At 50.0% G+C, this 23,593-nt stretch overlaps 2 protein-coding genes across 2 annotated transcripts; both read left to right on the top strand.

Annotated features, from left to right (window-relative positions):
• The first annotated feature begins 84 nt into the window (after nucleotides 1-84).
• On the top strand, nucleotides 85-23,481 carry LOC116951218 (uncharacterized). The gene is made up of 7 exons (XM_032969703.2): nucleotides 85-538; nucleotides 7,493-7,614; nucleotides 16,371-16,441; nucleotides 17,614-17,993; nucleotides 18,280-18,339; nucleotides 18,509-18,698; nucleotides 20,245-23,481. Exons 1-7 carry the CDS (start codon nucleotides 504-506, stop codon nucleotides 20,353-20,355), a joined length of 969 nt encoding a protein of 322 aa, XP_032825594.1. The 5' UTR covers nucleotides 85-503; the 3' UTR covers nucleotides 20,356-23,481.
• LOC142930626 (uncharacterized) lies at nucleotides 8,237-16,310 on the top strand. Its single transcript, XM_076073618.1, has 6 exons — nucleotides 8,237-8,251; nucleotides 11,292-11,505; nucleotides 11,617-12,005; nucleotides 12,117-12,225; nucleotides 12,442-13,070; nucleotides 13,137-16,310. Exons 1-6 carry the CDS (start codon nucleotides 8,237-8,239, stop codon nucleotides 13,515-13,517), a joined length of 1,737 nt encoding a protein of 578 aa, XP_075929733.1. The 3' UTR covers nucleotides 13,518-16,310.
• Nucleotides 23,482-23,593: the final 112 nt, after the last annotated feature.

The raw sequence follows: 23,593 nt of genomic DNA, 5'->3' as shown, positions 1-23,593 counted from the left end.
ACACACACATAGTGACACACACACTGACACACACTGACACAGTGACACACACAGTGACACACACTGACACAGTGACACACATAGTGACACACACACTGACACACACACTGACACACACACTGACACACTGACACAGTGACACACACACTGACACAGTGACACACACACTGACACACACACTGACACAGTGACACACACTGACACACTGACACACACAGTGACACACACAGTGACACACACACTGACACAGTGACACACACACTGACACACACAGTGACACACACACTGATACACCCTGACACACACACTGACACAGTGACACACACACTGATACACACACTGACACAGTGACACACACACTGACACACACAGTGATACACACATAGTGACACACACTGACACACACATAGTGACACACACACTGATACACCCTGACACCCCCCCCCCACCTCAGTCGGCGTCCCTGGCAACCCGCACCCCACGGGCTCCGTGAGGAGGCGGCGATGGCGACTCCACGGGCCACCCCGCTGCTGCCTGCGTGAGGCACCGCAACCACCATCATCACCATCACCACCATCATCAACATCGTCATCACCACCATCACCACCATCATCACCACCATCACCACCATCACCACCATCATCACCACCACCATCACCACCATCACCACCATCATCATCACCATCACCACCATCACCATCATCACCATCACCACCATTATCATCACCATCACCACCACCACCATCATCACCATCATCACCACCACAACCACCACCACCATCACCACCACCATCATCATCACCACCATCACCACCACCACCATCATCATCACCACCATCACCACCATCATCATCACCACCATCACCACCATCACCACCATCAACATCGTTAACATCACCATCACCATCAACATTGTTAACATCACCACCATCGTTAACACCACCAACATCGTTAACATCACCACCAACATCGTTAACATCACCACCACCACCAACATCGTTAACATCACCACCATCAACATCGTTAACATCACCACCACCACCACCATCATCGTTAACATCACCACCACCAACATCGTTAACATCACCACCACCAACATCGTTAACATCACCACCACCATCAACATCGTTAACATCACCACCAACATCGTTAACATCACCACCACCACCGACATCGTTAACATCATCATCACCACCATCAACATCGTTAACATCACCACCACCACCAACATCGTTAACATCACCACCATCAACATCGTTAACATCACCACCACCACCACCATCATCGTTAACATCACCACCACCAACATCGTTAACATCACCACCACCAACATCGTTAACATCACCACCACCATCAACATCGTTAACATCACCACCAACATCGTTAACATCACCACCACCACCGACATCGTTAACATCATCATCACCACCATCAACATCGTTAACATCACCACCACCACCAACATCGTTAACATCACCACCACCATCATCACCACCACCAACATCGTTAACATCACCACCACCAACATCGTTAACATCACCACCACCACCAACATCGTTAACACCACCACCACCACCAACATCGTTAACATCACCACCACCAAAATCGTTAACATCACCACCACCAACATCGTTAACATCACCACCACCAACATCGTTAACATCACCACCACCATGAACATTGTTAACATCACCACCACCAACATCGTTGACATCACCACCATCACCACCATCGTTAACATCACCACCACCACCAACATCGTTAACATCACCACCACCATCAACATCGATAACATCACCACCACCAACAACATCGTTAACATCACCACCACCAACATCGTTAACATCACCACCATCGTTAACATCACCACCACCAACATCGTTAACATCACCACCACCAACATCGTTAACATCATCACCACCACCAACATCGTTAACATCACCACCATCAACATCGTTAACATCACCACCACCAACATCGTTAACATCACCACCACCAACATCGTTAACATCACCACCAACATCGTTAACATCACCACCACCACCATCATCATCACCACCATCAACATCGTTATCATCACCACCACCAACATCGTCAACATCACCACCACCATCAACATCGTTAACATCACCACCACCAACATCGTTAACATCATCACCACCACCACCATCGTTAACATCACCACCACCAACATCGTTAATATCATCACCACCATCATCGTTAACATCACCACCACCAACATCGTTAACATCACCACCACCATCAACATCATCAACATCACCACCACCAACATCGTTAACATCACCACCATCACCACCATCGTTAACATCACCACCACCACCACCAACATCGTTAACATCACCACCACCATCAACATCGATAACATCACCACCACCAACATCGTTAACATCACCACCACCAACATCGTTAACATCACCAGCATCGTTAACATCACCACCACCAACATCGTTAACATCACCACCACCAACATCGTTAACATCATCACCACCACCAACATCGTTAACATCACCACCACCATCAACATCGTTAACATCACCACCACCAACATCGTTAACATCACCACCACCAACATCGTTAACATCACCACCAACATCGTTAACATCACCACCACCACCACCACCATCATTATCACCACCATCAACATCGTTATCATCACCACCACCAACATCGTCAACATCACCACCACCATCAACATCGTTAACATCACCACCACCAACATCGTTAACATCATCACCACCACCACCATCGTTAACATCACCACCACCAACATCGTTAATATCATCACCACCATCATCGTTAACATCACCACCACCAACATCGTTAACATCACCACCACCATCAACATCATCAACATCACCACCACCACCAACATCGTTAACATCACCACCACCACCAACATCGTTAACATCACCACCACCACCAACATCGTTAACATCACCACCACCAACATCGTTAACATCACCACCACCAACATCGTTAACATCACCACCACCAACATCACCACCACCACCAACATCGTTAACATCACCACCAACATCGTTAACATCACCACCACCATCGTTAACATCACCACCACCAACATCGTTAATATCACCACCACCAACATCGTTAACATCACCACCACCAACATCGTTAACATCACCACCACCATCATCACCATCACCACCACCAACATCGTTAACATCACCACCATCAACATCGTTAATATCACCACCACCACCAACATCGTTAACATCGTTAGCATCACCACCACCACCATCAACATCATTAACATCACCACCATCAACATCGTTAACATCACCACCACCAACATCGTTAACATCACCACCACCACCATCGTTAACATCACCACCATCATCGTTAACATCACCACCACCATCAACATCGTTAACATCACCACCACCAACATCGTTAACATCACCACCACCACCGTCGTTAACATCACCACCACCATCGTTAACATCACCACCACCAACATCGTTAACATCACCACCAACATCGTTAACATCACCACCACCACCACTATCGTTAACATCACCACCACCACTATCGTTAACATCACCACCACCACCACCACTATCGTTAACATCACCACCACCACCACCATCGTTAACATCACCACCATCATCGTTAACATCACCACCATCACCAAGATCGTTAACATCACCACCACCACCAACATCGTTAACATCACCACGATCAACATCGTTAACATCACCACCACCAACATCGTTAACATCACCACCACCAACATCGTTAACATCACCATCAACAGCATCACCACCATTAAAATCGTTAACATCACCACCACCAATATCGTTAACATCACCACCATCAACGTCATCCACATCATTGACATCGTTAACATCACTATAATCAACATCAGAATTATTATCAACATCACTATAACAATAATGACCATCATCAACATAATAAAAATTATGTCACTGACAAGAAATGATCAGTCTATAATTTTAATGGTAGGTTTATTTGAACAGTGAGAGACAGAATAACAACAACAAAAATCCATAAAAAAACGCATGTCAAAAATGTTATAAATTGATTTGCATTTTAATGAGGGAAATAAGTATTTGACCCCTCTGCAAAACATGACTTTGTACTTGGTGGCAAAACCCTTGTTGGCCATCACAGAGGTCAGACGTTTCTTGTAGTTGGCCACCAGGTTTGCACACATCTCAAGAGGGATTTTGTCCCACTCCTCTTTGCAGATCTTCTCCAAGTCATTAAGGTTTAGAGGCTGACGTTTGGCAACTCGAACCTTCAGCTCCCTCCACAGATTTTCTACGGGATTAAGGTCTGGAGACTGGCTAGGCCACTCCAGGACCTTAATGTGCTTCTTCTTGAGCCACTCCTTTGTTGCCTTGGCCGTGTGTTTTGGGTCATTGTCATGCTGGAATACCCATCCATGACCCATTTTCAATGCCCTGGCTGAGGGAAGGAGGTTCTCACCCAAGATTTGATGGTACATGGCCCCGTCCATCGTCCCTTTGATACGGTGAAGTTGTCCTGTCCCCTTAGCAGAAAAACACCCCCAAAGCATAATGTTTCCACCTCCATGTTTGACGGTGGGGATGGTGTTCTTGGGGTCATAGGCAGCATTCCTCCTCCTCCAAACACGGCGAGTTGAGTTGATGCCAAAGAGCTCCATTTTGGTCTCATCTGACCACAACACTTTCACCCAGTTGTCCTCTGAATCATTCAGATGTTCATTGGCAAACTTCAGACGGGCATGTATATGTGCTTTCTTAAGCAGGGGGACCTTGCGGGCGCTGCAGGATTTCAGTCCTTCACGGCGTAGTGTGTTACCAATTGTTTTCTTGGTGACTATGGTCCCAGCTGCCTTGAGATCATTGACAAGATCCTCCCGTGTAGTTCTGGGCTGATTCCTCACCGTTCTCATGATAATTGCAACTCCACGAGGTGAGATCTTGCATGGAGCCCCAGGCCGAGGGTGATTGACAGGTCTTTTGTGTTTCTTCCATTTGCGAATAATCGCACCAACTGTTGTCACCTTCTCACCAAGCTGCTTGGCAATGGTCTTGTAGCCCATTCCAGCCTTGTGTAGGTCTACAATCTTGTCCCTGACACCCTTGGAGAGCTCTTTGGTCTTGGCCATGGTGGAGAGTTTGGAATATGATTGATTGATTGCTTCTGTGGACAGGTGTCTTTTATACAGGTAACGAGCTGAGATTAGGAGCACACTGTGATTGACGGTGGAGATGGTGTTCTTGGGGTCATAGGCAGCATTCCTCCTCCAAACACGGCGAGTTGCGTTGATGCCAAAGAGCTCCATTTTGGTCTCATCTGACCACAACACTTTCACTGTGCTCCTTATCTCAGCTCGTTACCTGTATAAAAGACACCTGGGAGCCAGAAATCTTTCTGATTGGGAGGGGGTCAAATACTTATTTCCCTCATTAAAATGCAAATCAATTTATAACATTTTTGACGTGCGTTTTTCAGGATTTTTTGTTGTTATTCTGTCTCTCACTGTTCAAATAAACCTACCATTAAAATTATAGACTGATGATTTCTTTGTCAGTGGGCAAACGTACAAAATCAGCAGGGGATCAAATACTTTTTTCCCTCACTGTACGCTGCAATTATGGCTTTATTTTTGAGTGATTTCGAAAAGTTTTTTGGTTTGGACATGTTTGTTTTGTTGAAGTACGGAGTTAGACTGATGGCCTTAATCTAAGTTTCCTTGTTGTTAGTTTAACACGTAGGCTTTCGCGACCAATATTATTCATAATAAAGGTGTTTGGGTTAGATCGCGTTATTTATAAATGTGTCGTAACCCTCCACCACCCAACACGGCCAATCAGCAAAAAAGTGTCACGTTGACAAAAGACAAATAATTCACTACTTTAGCCCACCGGTGTGTTGAAGAGTGAATCCACAATATTTAAAGTTTGAGTACGACGTTTCGCTGGTAATTACATCCAGCATCATCGGGCAATTCGCCAGAATGGTAAAGCCCTCGCTTGCTCCCGGTTTTAAATAGAGCAGCAGGGTGACGTCATCATTTAACTCATATCAGGTGCAGTGATTTGAGGCGGAGGGGGGGGGTATTGTAATTATATAATCGATTAGTAATCAGTCAATGGTTATGATTAGTAATGAGTTGTAGATTAGTAATTAGTTGTAATGTGTATTAGTGATTAAACACAACTGTCGGCAGTGGCAGAACATGCTTGTCAACAAGGACACTCAATTGATTTTGATAACGTTGTATTGTTGTGTAAAACTAATTATTACTGGCAAAGACTAATTAGAGAATCCATTGAAATTGAGAGGAATAAAAATAACTTTCATCGCTCTGACAGCTACAGGCTTAGTGCGGCCTGGAAGCGTATTATTAAATAATACACATTACAATTCCTTATAGGGGAAACACATACTAATTAACGGATTACTAACATAGCATATAATCACTAACACACATTACAACTAATTACTAAGCTACAACTCATTACTAATCATAACCATTGACTGATTACTAATCGATTATATAATTACAATACCCCCCCCCCTCCACCTCAAATCACTGCACCTGATATGAGTTAAATGATGACTTGACCCTGCTGCTCTATTTAAAACCGGGAGCAAGCGGGGGCTTTACCATTCTGGCGAATTGCCCGATGATGCTGGATGTAATTACCAGCGAAACGTCGTACTCAAACTGTAAATGTTGTGGATTCACTCTTCAACACACCGGTGGGCTAAAGTAGTGAATTATTTGTCTTTTGTCAACGTGACACTTTTTTTGCTGATTGGCCGTGTCGGGTGGTGGAGGGCTACGACACATTTATAAATAACGCGATCTAACCCAAAAACCTTTATTATGAATTCCTTGTTGTTTGACTTGCATCCCACTGGGATTTTTTGCACACAGTGTTGGTGTACGGTGCTTTTTTCAGGAATATTTTGCTGTTTTTTTTCATAGATTTTCTGTTTGCACAGTCACATAGTCACTTTAAGATGTTTTTCTTGTTCGTGTTTTTGTTTGTTGTGGTTGCACCCGATTCAAGAGCCGAATGGCTCACAGGGCTATACCAAAATAAATAAACTGAAACTGAAAATAAAAATTACCACCATCATAAACATCACCATCAATATCATTAACATAACCATCATGACCATAAACATCACCACCACCATCAGATACACCGTCATCAACATCACCGTTCTCATCACCACACTCACCAACTCACTGTGGTTGTCAATTCAGCGGTAGTTGTTGCATCAGTGTGGTGTAGTTGTGTTGTTACGTGTGATGTTGTGTTATTAAGTGTTGTGTAGTTAAGTGCTGTGTTATTAAGTGTTGTATAGTTTGTAGATAAGTGTCGTGTAGTTGTTGAGTAGTTACGTTTTGCGTATTTGTGTCGTTAAGCGTTGAATAGTTGTTAGATTGTGTTGTTGAGTTGTGTGAATTGGTTCTCTTGTGTAGGGACCACGGCCTCACGCAGAGCGCAAACCTTGCCCATCTCTATCAGCACCATCACCACCATCACCACGACGAACACCATCAGCAGCTGTGGTACACGCGAAGCGCGCGACTTGACGCGACAGGTAGAGGTCCCAACATCACCTGCACCGTGCATACCATCACCTGCGGCGCGCACACCATCACCTGCACCGCACACCATCACCTGCACCGCACACCATCACCTGCACCGTGCACACCACCACCTGCACCGCGCACACCATCACCTGCACCGCGCACACCATCACCTGCACCGTGCACACCATCACCTGCACCACGCACACCATCACCTGCACCGTGCACACCATCACCTGCACCGCGCACACCATCACCTGCACCGCACACCATCACCTGCACCGCACACCATCACCTGCACCGCGCACACCATCACCTGCACCGCGCACACCATCACCTGCACCGTGCACACCATCACCTGCACCGCACACCATCACCTGCACCGCGCACACCATCACCTGCACCGCACACCATCACCTGCACCGTGCACACCATCACCTGCCTCCCATGCCATCATTCGACGCTCGCACACCATCGTCGATATCCATCAGTCCATGCACATACCATCACGTACTATTCTACCTCACCACCATTGATGCTTCAGCGCTTGCTACATTCACTCCCTCGCTCGCTCAACGGCGGGGGCAGTCGCCTCCCTATCACTCTTCTACCGCTACTACTACGACCGCCGCCATGGTCGCTGTTCCCGTGAACTTCACTCGTTCATTCCTCCACCCTTGTTGACGACTCGGTCTATACCAGGCACTCGCTGCTTCGTGTAATCACAACACTGCAGGTCACAACAACACATTCACCCACTCACCACACTGCAGGTCACAACAACACACTCACCCACTCACCACACTGCAGGTCACAACTACACACTCACCCACTCACCACACCGCAGGTCACAACAACACACTCACCCACTCACCACACTGCAGGTCACAACAACACACTCACCCACTCACCACACCGCAGGTCACAACAACACACTCACCCACTCACCACACTGCAGGTCACAACAACACACTCACCCACTCACCACACCGCAGGTCACAACAACACACTCACCCACTCACCACACCGCAGGTCACAACTACACACTCACCCAATCACCACACCGCAGGTCACAACAACACACTCACCCACTCACCACAATGCAGGTCACAACAACACACTCACCCACTCACCACACCGCAGGTCACAACAACACACTCACCCAATCACCACACCGCAGGTCACAACAACACACTCACCCACTCACCACACTGCAGGTCACAACAACACACTCACCCACTCACCACACTGCAGGTCACAACAATACACTCACCACACTGCAGGTCACAACTACACACTCACCCACTCACCACACTGCAGGTCACAACAACACACTCACCCACTCACCACACCGCAGGTCACAACAACACACTCACCCACACACTCACGACACTGCAGGTCACAACAACACACTCACCCACTCACCACACTGCAGGTCACAACAACACACTCACCCAATCACCACACCGCAGGTCACAACAACACACTCACCCACTCACCACACTGCAGGTCACAACAACACACTCACCCACTCACCACACTGCAGGTCACAACAACACACTCACCCACTCACCACACTGCAGGTCACAACAATACACTCACCACACTGCAGGTCACAACAACACACTCACCCACTCACCACACTGCAGGTCACAACAACACACTCACCCACTCACCACACAGCAGGTCACAACAACACACTCACCCACTCACCACACTGCAGGTCACAACAACACACTCACCCACTCACCACACTGCAGGTCACAACAACACACTCACCCACTCACCACACTGCAGGTCACAACAACACTCACTCACCCACTCACCACACTGCAGGTCACAACTACACACTCACCCACTCACCACACTGCAGGTCACAACAACACTCACTCACCCACTCACCACACTGCAGGTCACAACAACACACTCACCCACTCACCACACTGCAGGTCACAACAACACACCCACCCACTCACCACACTGCAGGTCACAACAACACACTCACCCACTCACCACACTGCAGGTCACAACAACACACTCACCCACTCACCACACCGCAGGTCACAACAACACACTCACCCACACACTCACGACACTGCAGGTCACAACAACACACTCACCCACTCACCACACTGCAGGTCACAACAACACACTCACCCAATCACCACACCGCAGGTCACAACAACACACTCACCCACTCACCACACTGCAGGTCACAACAACACACTCACCCACTCACCACACTGCAGGTCACAACAACACACTCACCCACTCACCACACTGCAGGTCACAACAATACACTCACCACACTGCAGGTCACAACAACACACTCACCCACTCACCACACTGCAGGTCACAACAACACACTCACCCACTCACCACACAGCAGGTCACAACAACACACTCACCCACTCACCACACTGCAGGTCACAACAACACACTCACCCACTCACCACACTGCAGGTCACAACAACACACTCACCCACTCACCACACTGCAGGTCACAACAACACTCACTCACCCACTCACCACACTGCAGGTCACAACTACACACTCACCCACTCACCACACTGCAGGTCACAACAACACTCACTCACCCACTCACCACACTGCAGGTCACAACAACACACTCACCCACTCACCACACTGCAGGTCACAACAACACACCCACCCACTCACCACACTGCAGGTCACAACAACACACTCACCCACTCACCACACTGCAGGTCACAACAACACACTCACCCACTCACCACACCGCAGGTCACAACAACACACTCACCCACACACTCACGACACTGCAGGTCACAACAACACACTCACCCACTCACCACACTGCAGGTCACAACAACACTCACTCACCCACTCACCACACTGCAGGTCACAACTACACACTCACCCACTCACCACACTGCAGGTCACAACAACACTCACTCACCCACTCACCACACTGCAGGTCACAACAACACACTCACCCACTCACCACACTGCAGGTCACAACAACACACCCACCCACTCACCACACTGCAGGTCACAACAACACACTCACCCACTCACCACACTGCAGGTCACAACAACACACTCACCCACTCACCACACCGCAGGTCACAACAACACACTCACCCACTCACCACACTGCAGGTCACAACAACACACTCACCCACTCACCACACTGCAGGTCACAACAACACACTCACCCACTCACCACACTGCAGGTCACAACAACACACCCACCCACTCACCACACTGCAGGTCACAACAACACACTCACCCACTCACCACACTGCAGGTCACAACAACACACTCACCCACTCACCACACCGCAGGTCACAACAACACACTCACCCACTCACCACACTGCAGGTCACAACAACACACTCACCCACTCACCACACTGCAGGTCACAACAACACACTCACCCACTCACCACACTGCAGGTCACAACTACACACTCACCCACTCACCACACTGCAGGTCACAACAACACACCCACACACTCACCACACTGCAGGTCACAACAACACACTCACCCACTCACCACACTGCAGGTCACAACTACACACCCACACACTCACCACACTGCAGGTCACAACAACACACTCACCCACTCACCACACTGCAGGTCACAACTACACACTCACCACACTGCAGGTCACAACTACACACTCACCCACTCACCACACTGCAGGTCACAACAACACACCCACACACTCACCACACTGCAGGTCACAACAACACACTCACCCACTCACCACACTGCAGGTCACAACTACACACCCACACACTCACCACACTGCAGGTCACAACAACACACTCACCCACTCACCACACTGCAGGTCACAACAACACACTCACCACACTGCAGGTCACAACAACACACTCACCCACTCACCACACTGCAGGTCACAACAACACACTCACCCACTCACCACACAGCAGGTCACAACAACACACTCACCCACTCACCACACTGCAGGTCACAACAACACACACACCCACTCACCACACCGCAGGTCACAACAACACACTCACCCACTCACCACACTGCAGGTCACAACTACACTCACCCACTCACCACACTGCAGGTCACAACAACACACACACCCACTCACCACACCGCAGGTCACAACAACACACTCACCCACTCACCACACTGCAGGTCACAACTACACACCCACACACTCACCACACTGCAGGTCACAACAACACACTCACCACACTGCAGGTCACAACAACACACTCACCCACTCACCACACTGCAGGTCACAACTACACACCCACACACTCACCACACTGCAGGTCACAACAACACACTTACCCACTCACCACACTGCAGGTCACAACAACACACTCACCACACTGCAGGTCACAACAACACACTCACCCACTCACCACACTGCAGGTCACAACAACACACTCACCCACTCACCACACAGCAGGTCACAACAACACACTCACCCACTCACCACACTGCAGGTCACAACAACACACACACCCACTCACCACACCGCAGGTCACAACAACACACTCACCCACTCACCACACTGCAGGTCACAACTACACTCACCCACTCACCACACTGCAGGTCACAACAACACACACACCCACTCACCACACCGCAGGTCACAACAACACACTCACCACACTGCAGGTCACAACAACAACACTCACCCACTCACAACACTGCAGGTCACAACAACACACTCACCCACTCACCACACTGCAGGTCACAACAACACACTCACCTACTCACCACACTGCAGGTCACAACAACAACACTCACCCACTCACCACACTGCAGGTCACAACAACACACTCACACACTCACCACACTGCAGGTCACAACAACACACTCACCCACTCACCACACTGTAGGTCACAACAACACACTCACCCACTCACCACACTGCAGGTCACAACTACACACTCACCCACTCACCACACTGCAGGTCACAACAACACACTCACCCACTCACCACACTGCAGGTCACAACAACACACTCACCCACTCACCACACTGCAGGTCACAACAACACACTCACCCACTCACCACACTGCAGGTCACAACTACACACTCACCCACTCACCACACTGCAGGTCACAACAACACACTCACCCACTCACCACACTGCAGGTCACAACTACACACTCACCCACTCACCACACTGCAGGTCACAACTACACTCACTCACCCACTCACCACACTGCAGGTCACAACTACACACTCACCCACTCACCACACTGCAGGTCACAACTACACACTCACCCACTCACCACACTGCAGGTCACAACAACACACTCACCCACTCACCACACTGCAGGTCACAACAACACACTCACCCACTCACCACACTGCAGGTCACAACAACACACTCACCCACTCACCACACTGCAGGTCACAACAACTCACTCACCCACTCACCACACTGCAGGTCACAACAACACTCACCCACTCACCACACTGCAGGTCACAACTACACACTCACCACACTGCAGGTCACAACAACTCACTCACCCACTCACCACACTGCAGGTCACAACAACACACTCACCCACTCACCACACTGCAGGTCACAACAACACTCACCCACTCACCACACTGCAGGTCACAACAACACACTCACCCACTCACCACACTGTAGGCCACCTCACTTCTCTCTCTGCTTCTTCCCTCGCACTGGCCCACTTTGGAATCCCCTCCCACATTATCTTAATAAGAATAACAACCTTGTTAATTCAACACGCGCGTCTTAGTTATCTTCTGCATTGCAACTCTGATATAAATGCTCTTTGTTGTTGGCCATTTGACGCATTTGGCCTTTGTATCAGAATCAGAAAGGGTTTTATTCGCCATGTAAGTTCACACCGACACGGAATTTACTTTGGCAGGATGGTGCATACATTCAACATATAGGAATCTAAAATCTTAAATAAGTTTTAAACAAGTCTTACTATAATAAGGGTTAAAAGTCTAACACCAAGGGGCTGAAGTATATAAAATTAAATAAATATCGAATATAGAATAGCTTTAAGATATAATTTAAAAATAAAAAATACAAATAGGGTAACATAGTTAATATCGGCAAGGTGTCGTTATGTAGATCAAATGTTAAAAACAGTGTTAGCCCTTGGCCTTGTTTAACAGGCCAGCAGCAGATGGGAAGAAACTGTTTTTATGGCGTGAGGTTTTGGTCCTGATGGACCGAAGCCTTCTGCCGGAGGGGAGTAGCTGAAACAGAGAGTGTCCAGGGTGGGAGAAATCGGCCATAATCTTCCTCGCTCGCCTCATGGACCTTGTCGTGTGCAGGTCCTCGAGGGTTGGTAGATTGCAGGCAATTACCTTCTCAGCAGTGTGGATGATACGCTGCAGTCTGCTCTTGTCCTTGGCAGTGGCAGCAGCGTACCAGACGGTTATGGAGGAGGTGAGGATGGATTCAATGATCGCTGTATAGAATTGCACCATCATTGTCTTTGGCAGGTTGAATTTCTTCAGCTGCCGTAGAAAGTACATCCTCTGTTGAGCTTTCTTGGTGAGGGAGCTGATGTTCAATTCCCACTTGAGGTCCCTGGAGAGAATAGTGCCCAGGAAGCGGAAGGACTCTACAATTTTGACTGGGGAGTCTAACAGGGTGATGGGGGTGAGTGGTGCTGTATTCTTCCTGAAGTCCACAACCATCTCAACTGTCTTTAGAGCATGTACGTATGTTGAAATTCTTTCGCACCGTGCGTAGCCAAACGTGCTAGTCGGAGTTGCGGGGGGAAGGACAACAAACTAAACACACACACTAAAACTTTTTTCAAGAAATTCGTTTTCAATCCAGATTTAAAAGTGCATGGATAGCTCCAGCGGCTTCCTCATATCAGACGTTGTCCTACCACGGTGTCAAGCATTCAGCCCTCCATCAACCCGTCCGCCCTGGTGACAGAACATCGCGTTTTTCTTATTTTTGTGGCTTTTTCTTCTATGTCACGTGGGTTTTGTGGATTTCACGTTGGGATTACCTCCACCACAAAGACAAAGATCCCTCATGGGGCAAGTGCTGTGAGGGGGCAGCTGTTGACGCCGAAACGGTGCGGGGGGTGGTGGCCGGCTCCACACCCGGCCGTCTTTGTCTCCCCACTACTGACATTTTCACAGTTTCAGTTTTTTTTTCAGTTTCATTCATTAGGTATAGCCCTGTGAGCCATGCGGCTCTTGGATTGGGTGCCACCGCAACAAACAAAAACATGAACAAGAAACATCTTAAAGTGACTATGCGCAAACAGAAAATCCAGGAAAAACAGCAAAGTCTTCCAGAAAAAGCACCGTATATCAACGCTGTGTGCAAAAATCCCAGTGGGATGCAAGTCAAACAATAACAACCATAAGACAATTTAGATTAAAGTTATCAGTCTAACGCTGTGCTACAACAAACAAATATGGCTAAACCAAAAACGTTTTCGAAATCACCAAAATGAAGCTGTAAAAACAATGTAACAGTGATCATAGGAACTGTGATTCAAATTTAACAATAAACGATATACATAACATGTACGACCAAACCCCGCAGCCATAGCTGGCTGCATGAGTCACTCTATAACAGCAGGAGCATCAGTAGGAGTATCAACTATACTCTTTGGTTCTATTGGGTAAAGTCACGTAGGTAAAATATAAAATAACAAAAAATCACGACGTTTCGGCCACAACACAAGCGGCCTTCATCAGGTGAAGGGACGAGACTGTCTGGAGGACAGCGCTGGAGTGAAAGAAGCCACGCTCAGATCACGACCTTTAAGCTGTGTGAGAAGAAACAAAGCGCCTTGACAAAGGAATTAGCATATAATTTAGCATTGAAATAGCTGAGTGATTAGCTTGTGACTGGTCACAAAAATGGCTATGTTAAAGTTAAAGCATACACATCCGCAAAGGCACCCCTTGACTTTAACATAGCCATTTCTGTGACCAGTCACAAGCTAATCACTCAGCCATTTCAATACTAAATTATATGCTAATTCCTTTGTCAAGGCGCTTTGTTTCTTCTCACACAGCTTAAAGGTCGTGATCTGAGCGTGGCTTTTTTCACTCCAGCGCTGTCCCTTCACCTGATGAAGGCCGCTTGTGTTGTGGCCTAAACGTCGTGATTTTTTGCTTTTATTTTTTTACCTACGTGACTTTACCCAATAGAACCAAAGAGTATGGATCCTTGCAGTCACGAAAGCTTTAAATCTAGAAGAGGAGTCTCAACATTGTTCAATGCACCTTTAAAGATCAGCACACTATAATCAAAACTCAAGATCATACTTTGGAGCGGCCATCCGGAGCGAAACATTTGATTTCAGGCCACTGAATAGCAGTGGCAGCTAGGGGTGTACAGCTCCTCAACAGCAGTTTTGAGTGAAGATCTCACAGGTAGTGATCCAAGTTGCAGTTTATTGGCGATAGCATTCCAGACCCTGGGGGCATCAAGAGCAAAGGCCCTTCCTCCAGTATTTGTACGGCAATAAGGAATGTGAAACTGGTAAATGAGCGGAGACCTTAGGTCACATCGAAGACCTTAGGTCACACCACGTGTTCGTTTGAGGCTGAGGCGACCTGGCGGAGGCCCCCAGGACCGGTGCAGATAATCACTGCCACTGTTGTAGGTCGCGAGCGTGAAACGAACTCGGGACGTCAAGTTCACGGCGCAGCGCTCGAACCAAATGAGCCACCCCACCTCCTCCCCCCACCTCCCCCCCCACCACCCCCACCACCACCCCCACCACCACCCCCACCACCACCCCCCACTAGCCCCGTCCCTCCAGGTGAGGTCATCAGGCGAAGAGACGCGGCGCCTCCCGTGGCTTGCAGGAGCCGTGCAGGTGAGCGTGGTGAGGAAGTGTGGTGAGGAGGCGTGGTGAGGAAGTGTGGTGAAGAGGCGTGGTGAGGAGGCGTGGTGAGGAAGTGTGGTGAGGAAGTGTGGTGAGGAGGCGTGGTGAGGAAGTGTGGTGAGGAGGCGTGGTGAGGAAGTGTGGTGAGGAGGCGTGGTGAGGAAGTGTGGTGAAGAGGCGTGGTGAGGAGGCGTGGTGAGGAAGTGTGGTGAGGAGGCGTGGTGAGGAGGCGTGGTGAGGAAGTGTGGTGAGGAGGCGTGGTGAGGAAGTGTGGTGAAGAGGCGTGGTGAGGAGGCGTGGTGAGGAAGTGTGGTGAGGAGGCGTGGTGAGGAGGCGTGGTGAGGAGGCGTGGCGCCACGCACAGTCACCACCATCATCGTCAGCAGGCGATTGCGTATCCCGGCGGTTCGAATCCGTTAGGCCGCTCCTAGTTAACACTGCGATACAAAACCGTAAAATACTCCTCCACGCCGTCCTCCTCACTCGCAGTGGACGGCAAAGATCTCCGCGGCGTCAGTTGGAATGAGCGGCAGGCCACTGTGTGGCGGAGTCATGGTCACAATTTTCCCATTTCGAAGGATGACACCGCAAACCCCTTAAATCAGAATGACACGCAGAGCAGCGGCAATCACCGCCTCCGAGCGGAGGACTCTACCCGCCTGTGACACACAGCGCCTCAGGAAAAGGGCCATCCTCCCACAAACCTGTCAACCCATACGGTTTAGCCCGTATTCTTGTACAGAGCAAGAGAGTTTTCAGGTCGGGCACTGATAAGGGGTTGACAGGTATGCTCCAAGAGCGAGGGTGCCAATATTACAATTGTTGGCATCATCAGTGTCACCATCAGCAATGACCGCAACTTCATTGTCATAAGCGTCAACAAAATCATCACCATCGTTATCGCTCTCCTGACCACCACTATCATCATCACTACCATGATCATCGCTGCCATCATCATCACCGCCATCAACATAATCAGTACAACCATTCATTATGATCATCAAATAAAGGCAAAGATCCCCCGTATAGCGTTAATAGACATGGGGCAAGTATGTTAAGAAAGCAGCACCTATGATGGCCAGCACCACGCCCGGGCGCCTTTGTTTCCCCAGCGGCGATGTCTACCACCGCTCAGCTTCAACCCCCCGCCCTCTCGTCCTCAGTCGTGCCCGCAGATGGAGCCCCCTCGCGGTCCCCTCGCCCTGCCAGCCCCCGGGCCCCCCCTGCTCATGTTAATGGGACCCGAGTCCCCCAAAGCCACCAAAAGGTCGCCCAAATCTTCCGAGTGCCCTAAGCCCCTCGGTCTCGCGATGCCTCCGGTGCCGACAGCGAGCCGCGGGGTTCCGCGACTGCGAGCCCCCCGCGAAGTGCCCCCCGCCGTGATCCCGGCCGTGCCCCCCACGGCCCCCCCCGGACTGGGACCCCGCCTGAACCCCCTGCGGCCCCCGTGGGTGGCGCGGCGCACCGTGATGCTGGAGACGCGGGACGCGCACGCGCACAACGAGCAGCGCGTCACCTGCTGGAAGAGACGCGAGCACGACAGGTGAGGGGGCCAGGTGAGGGGTGGGTGCAGAGGGGCGGCAGGTGAGGGGGGGTAAGTGAAGGGGGCAGGTGTGGGGGGCGGGCAAGGGAACAGGTAACGTGGGCAGGTGAGGGGGGGGGTTGTGGGGGGCTGGTGAAGAGGGCAAGTAAGAGGGGTAAGTGAGGGAGGAGGTTAGGGGGGCAGGTGTGGAGGGGTTGGTGAGGCGGACAGGGGTGGGGGGGCAGGTGAGCTGGGCAGATGAGTGATCACGTGCTCACTCCCATTTGCCATTCGCCCCGTCCCCCAGGCAGCACCGCGGCTGGAGGAGACCGGTGTACGGGGAGCCGGGGGAGAAGGAGGAATACCGGTACCACGTGTCCACCACCATCACCACATGATCCTCACCATCACCAGATCCCCATCACCACCATGTGACCCTCACCACAGTTTTATCGGGTGTCCCCTACGACATGTCAATGGTATCTCTGTGGTATCCCCCCCCCCCCCCCCCGCGCGCACGTGCTGCGGTCCTCCAGGAGGGAGATCCGCGAGTGGCTCAAGTCCCAGATGCGGGAGCGCGTGGCCCAGCGGGAGTCGGCTCGGAGCGATGGGGCGGGCGAGCGGGCCCAGGCCGCCCTCGCCGAGAGCTGCGAGCGCCGAGCAGAGGAGCAGCGCGGCCGGGAGAGGCACGAGGCCTCCCGGGCCGTGAGGGACCACAACAAGAGGGTGGGCCGCCAGCAAGAGGGACGCGCGGACACGCACATGCACAGGGAGACAGACAGACAGGGTGACTCGCAGACCTGAAGATGCACAGACGGGCAGGGTGACACACAGACAGGCAGGGTGACACACAGACAGGCAGGGTGACACAGATCTGAAGATGCACAGACAGGGAGGGTGACACAGACAGGGACGGTGACACACCAACAGACAGGGTGACACACAGACAGGCAGGGTGACACACAGACAGGCAGGGTGACACACAGACAGGCAGGGTGACACACAGACAGGCAGGGTGACACAGATCTGAAAATGCACAGACAGGAAGGGTGACACAGACAGGGACGGTGACACACCGACAACAAGACAAAGATCCCCCGTGTAGCCTTACCAGACTATTGGGAGCAAGTGCTGTTAGGGAGTTGCTCCTATGAAGGCTGGCATTGCACAAGGGGGTGTGGGTGGCCATCACCACGCCCGGCCGCCTTTGGCTCCCGAGTGGCGATGTTTACCACCGCAGCAGGCACGTGTTCATTTGAGGCTGAGTCGACCTAGGGGATGCCCAAGGCCGCTTCAGATAATCGTCACTGGTGTTGGCAGTGAGCGGGAATCGAACCCGGGTATCCGGGTTCGTAGCGCAGCGTGCTAATCACTACACTACCGCTCCCTGACACACAGACAGGCAGGGTGACACACAGACAGGCAGGGTGACACACAGAGAGGCAGGGTGACACACAGAGAGGCAGGGTGACACACAGACAGGCAGGGTGACACACAGACAGGCAGGGTGACACACAGAGAGGCAGGGTGACACACAGAGAGGCAGGGTGACACACAGACAGGCAGGGTGACACACAGACAGGCAGGGTGACACACAGACAGGCAGGGTGACACACAGAGAGGCAGGGTGACACACAGAGAGGCAGGGTGACACACAGACAGGCAGGGTGACACACAGACAGGCAGGGTGACACACAGACAGGCAGGGTGACACACAGACAGGCAGGGTGACACACAGACAGGCAGGGTGGCACACAGACAGGCAGGGTGACACACAGACAGGCAGGGTGACACACAGACAGGCAGGGTGACACAGATCTGAAGATGCACAGACAGGGAGGGTGACACAGACAGGGACGGTGACACACAGACAAGCAGGGTGACACACCGACAGGCAGGGTGACACACAGACAGGCAGGGTGACACAGAGAGGCAGGGTGACACACAGACAGGCAGGGTGACACACAGACAGGCAGGGTGACACACAGACAGGCAGGGTGGCACACAGACAGGCAGGGTGACACACAGACAGGCAGGGTGACACACAGACAGGCAGGGTGACACAGATCTGAAGATGCACAGACAGGGAGGGTGACACAGACAGGGACGGTGACACACAGACAAGCAGGGTGACACACCGACAGGCAGGGTGACACACAGACAGGCAGGGTGACACACAGATCTGAAGATGCACAGACAGGGAGGGTGACACACAGACAGGCAGAGGATGTGACATGTGTGGGGTTACCCGGGATGGGGGGGTTCTGTGCAGGTGATGGAGCTGCGCTGGGAGGTGGAGCGGAGCGAGCGAGTGCGCGAGTGGAGCCTGGAGCGAGAGCTTCTCCAGCTTCAACCTCTCAACTGGAGCGGAACCCTCACCTAACGGGGTCACAGCGATCATTACTTAGATGGGTCCATCAATTAAAGGGGACCTACAGTTATCAGTAATAACAATGAATAATGACAATCATTTAGTAGATTTCATGTTGGTGCCATTCTCACGGAGGAAGGCACTGCTGCGTGTAACCCCGATTGATGATATAATAAGAGTTATTTGTGACCAATTTTCGAATCTGTCAAATTGGGCACACAGTACGGCCGGTTCCTCGCTTTGAAAACACCTCAGGGCATTTTTTACGTCCACTGTGGTGAAGTGGACGGTTCGGATTCATTTACGGTCGACATGACCCAACAGTAATAACCAGGGCGGCCTGCCGGAACCGAACCGCGGAAGCCTCTGTGACAACGAGCGCTGAGCGAGGCTGCCACCGGGCGGTGTGGTGACCAACGGCGTGGCTGAGGACATCCTCCAGCAGTGGATTGATCATGGCTGCTGCTGATGATGGCAATGATTATGCTTGTGGAAACATTTCAGTAATAATAGTAGTACAATGGTGATGATGAAACTAAAAATAAATCGATGATGATTTTACAAAATCAACTTAAGAAATGCAGCTACTGCTGCTGCTGAGTTGGTAGTTGTGCACAAACAACAGCAAACACATTCGTGAATATGACTCACTGCACGTGGCCTGAAAATAAAAATATATATAACAGGCGGCTTTTCAGGCAAACGGCCCTTCTTCATGGCACTGAAACGCCACCTATTGTATATATCCAGTATATTTTGTAAGGCCACGGTGTTATTGACGTGTGGTCCGTGGGGTGTGATGTTATATATAATGTGTATGGTGCTCAATGGAACGCCTCATCAAGAACGCGCAACGCGCGTGGTGATTTTGGGCACGGGAGATTCTTACATCGCTCTTAATTTTGCGCCCTTGTAGAGTGAGTGGAGTGACGAGACGTTTCAATAAACCATCGATGCAAGAAGACAGTCGTCCAACGCAATGCGGGTTGTATGTTGAACTTCTTTCGCACCGTACGCAGCCAACCGTGCTAATCGGAGTTTCGGGGAAGGACAACAAACTTAAAACAAAAATCAGGTTCTAAAGAAAAGCGTTTTCGCTCTACAGTAGTTGGAAAAGTGCATAGCTCCAGCGGCTTCCGAATATCGATATCAGTGACTCTCGGAGATCATGATGTTTGTACTGACAGTGATCATTATTATTCCAGTACTGCACGTGTATAGTGGTGGTGGCATCGGCTGAGTCATCTCGGTCATCTCAGTCGGCCCGTGGCACCTGCTGGGTCTGTCCAGTGACCTCCTGCCCAGCGGGCGTTCGACACTTCACGTGGCCTCAACGTGCACGTAGCCTGGCACAGGCGCCGTCGTGACGTCACCGCCACTTTGTGGCGAGTGGCGGTTGTTGTGTTAATGTGGGGAGTGGTGGTGTCGTGGTCAGCGGACTGCACTGCGAACCCGATGAACCCGGGTTGTGTGTACACTTCGCCGCTGGGGAGACAAAGGCGGCCGGGCGTGGTGCCGGCAACACACCACATCTGCTGCATTAGACTCTTCGAATCAAATTTACAATAGCCTTGATAATAAGCAGTACTGTGCCTGTCTTTTTCTTGACCTGTCCAAAGCTTTTGATACAGTAGACCAAAACACCCTGCTCAGTAAACTAAGTTGCCTCGGTTTTTCCGAAAGCACAGTACAATGGTTAAAAAAAATTACCTCTTTTCTCGCACCCAAACTGTATTCACAGATGGTTGGAGGTCAAACAGTGTTAAGATGACAAAAGGGGTTCCACAGGGTTCCATCCTCGGCCCCCTCTTGTTCTCTCTTTATGTCAATGACATGGGCACTGACCTGGATCATTCCAGGGTAAATCTATTTGCAGATGACACGATACTGATTACTGCTGGCCGCTCTCCAGATGACGTGATTGCTAAGCTCCAGGGTGATTTCAACAAACTACAACATCAGCTAGTTTCTCTTAAACTAGTCCTGAATACCTCCAAAACCAAGGTGCTATGCTTCTCACCGGGACTAAAACAGGAAGTTATTTTTACCCAATTACATTCCTTGAATAATCAAATAGAGCAAGTCAAGATCTATAAGTATCTTGGGGTCATCCTGGATTCAAAACTTAATTTTGAAGATCACATTGATTATATTGGTAAAAAGACAAAAATAAAAATTGGTTTTCTGTATCGACACAAGCACTGCTTCCCCCCAATGTTCCGTTTGGAATTGATTAAAGCTACCATACTGCCTCTACTTGACTACTGTGACATCGTGTATAAATCAGCCCCCAGTACTGTACTGAAGAAGCTTGATTCCATCACTCGGCCTTAAGATTTGCATTGAACTGCCCATATAGGACTCACCACTGTGATCTCTACATTGGGTCAAACTTAACTTCTCTTAATGTTCGACGGCTTGTGCACCAGATCGTATTTATTCATGATGTACTTACAAAAAAATCCGCAGACTACCTACTGGATCTCCTCTCTGTTTCAAAGAACAAATTTGACCTCAGGTCTTCGCTCATTTACCAGCTTCACATTCCCTATTGCCGTACAAAAACCGGAGGAAGGGCCTTTGCTATTGATGCCCCCAGGGTCTGGAATGCTATTGCCAATAAACTGCAACTTGAATCACTACCTATGAGATCTTCACTCAAAACTGCTCTAGAGGAGTTGTACACCCCTAGCTGCCACTGCTATTCAGTGGCCTAAAATATGGCTCTAGATTTTGGTGTTATAATTTATTTATGTAGTTTATTGTTAAAAATTCGGTCACAGTCCCTATGATCACTGTTACATTGCATTTATGGCTTTTATTTTGGTGATTTCGAAAACGTTTTTTTTGCCATGGTTTTGTTTATTGTAGTACGGAGTTAGACTGATGGCCTTAATCTTAGTTGTCTTGTGGTTGTTGTTTGACTTGCATCCCACTGGGATTTTTGCACACAGCGTTGGTGTACGGTGCTATTTCAGGAATAGTTTGCTGTTTTTTTCCTGGATTTTCTGTTTGCACAGTCACATAATCACTTTAAGATGTTTTCTTGTTCATGTTTTTGTTTGTTGCGGTTGCACCCGATTCTAGAGCCGAATGGCTCACAGGGCTATACCAAATAAATGAACTAAATGAACTGAACTCCTCGAGTGCCGTGCGGCCTTCACGGGCGTTGCTGCTCCTCGCTAACGGCACTTGCCTCTGCCAGTCTGTTACAGGCTACGCGGGGGATCTTTGTCTTTTGTTTACGATG

The sequence above is a fragment of the Petromyzon marinus genome, chromosome 42 (genome assembly GCF_048934315.1).
Source record: "Petromyzon marinus isolate PM22_M1 ecotype Great Lakes invasive population chromosome 42, UKy_Petmar_22M1.pri1.0, whole genome shotgun sequence".
Taxonomy (NCBI): Eukaryota; Metazoa; Chordata; class Hyperoartia; order Petromyzontiformes; family Petromyzontidae; genus Petromyzon; species Petromyzon marinus.
Note: the sequence above shows the minus strand (reverse complement) of the source record. Positions and strands in the feature narration are given on the sequence as shown.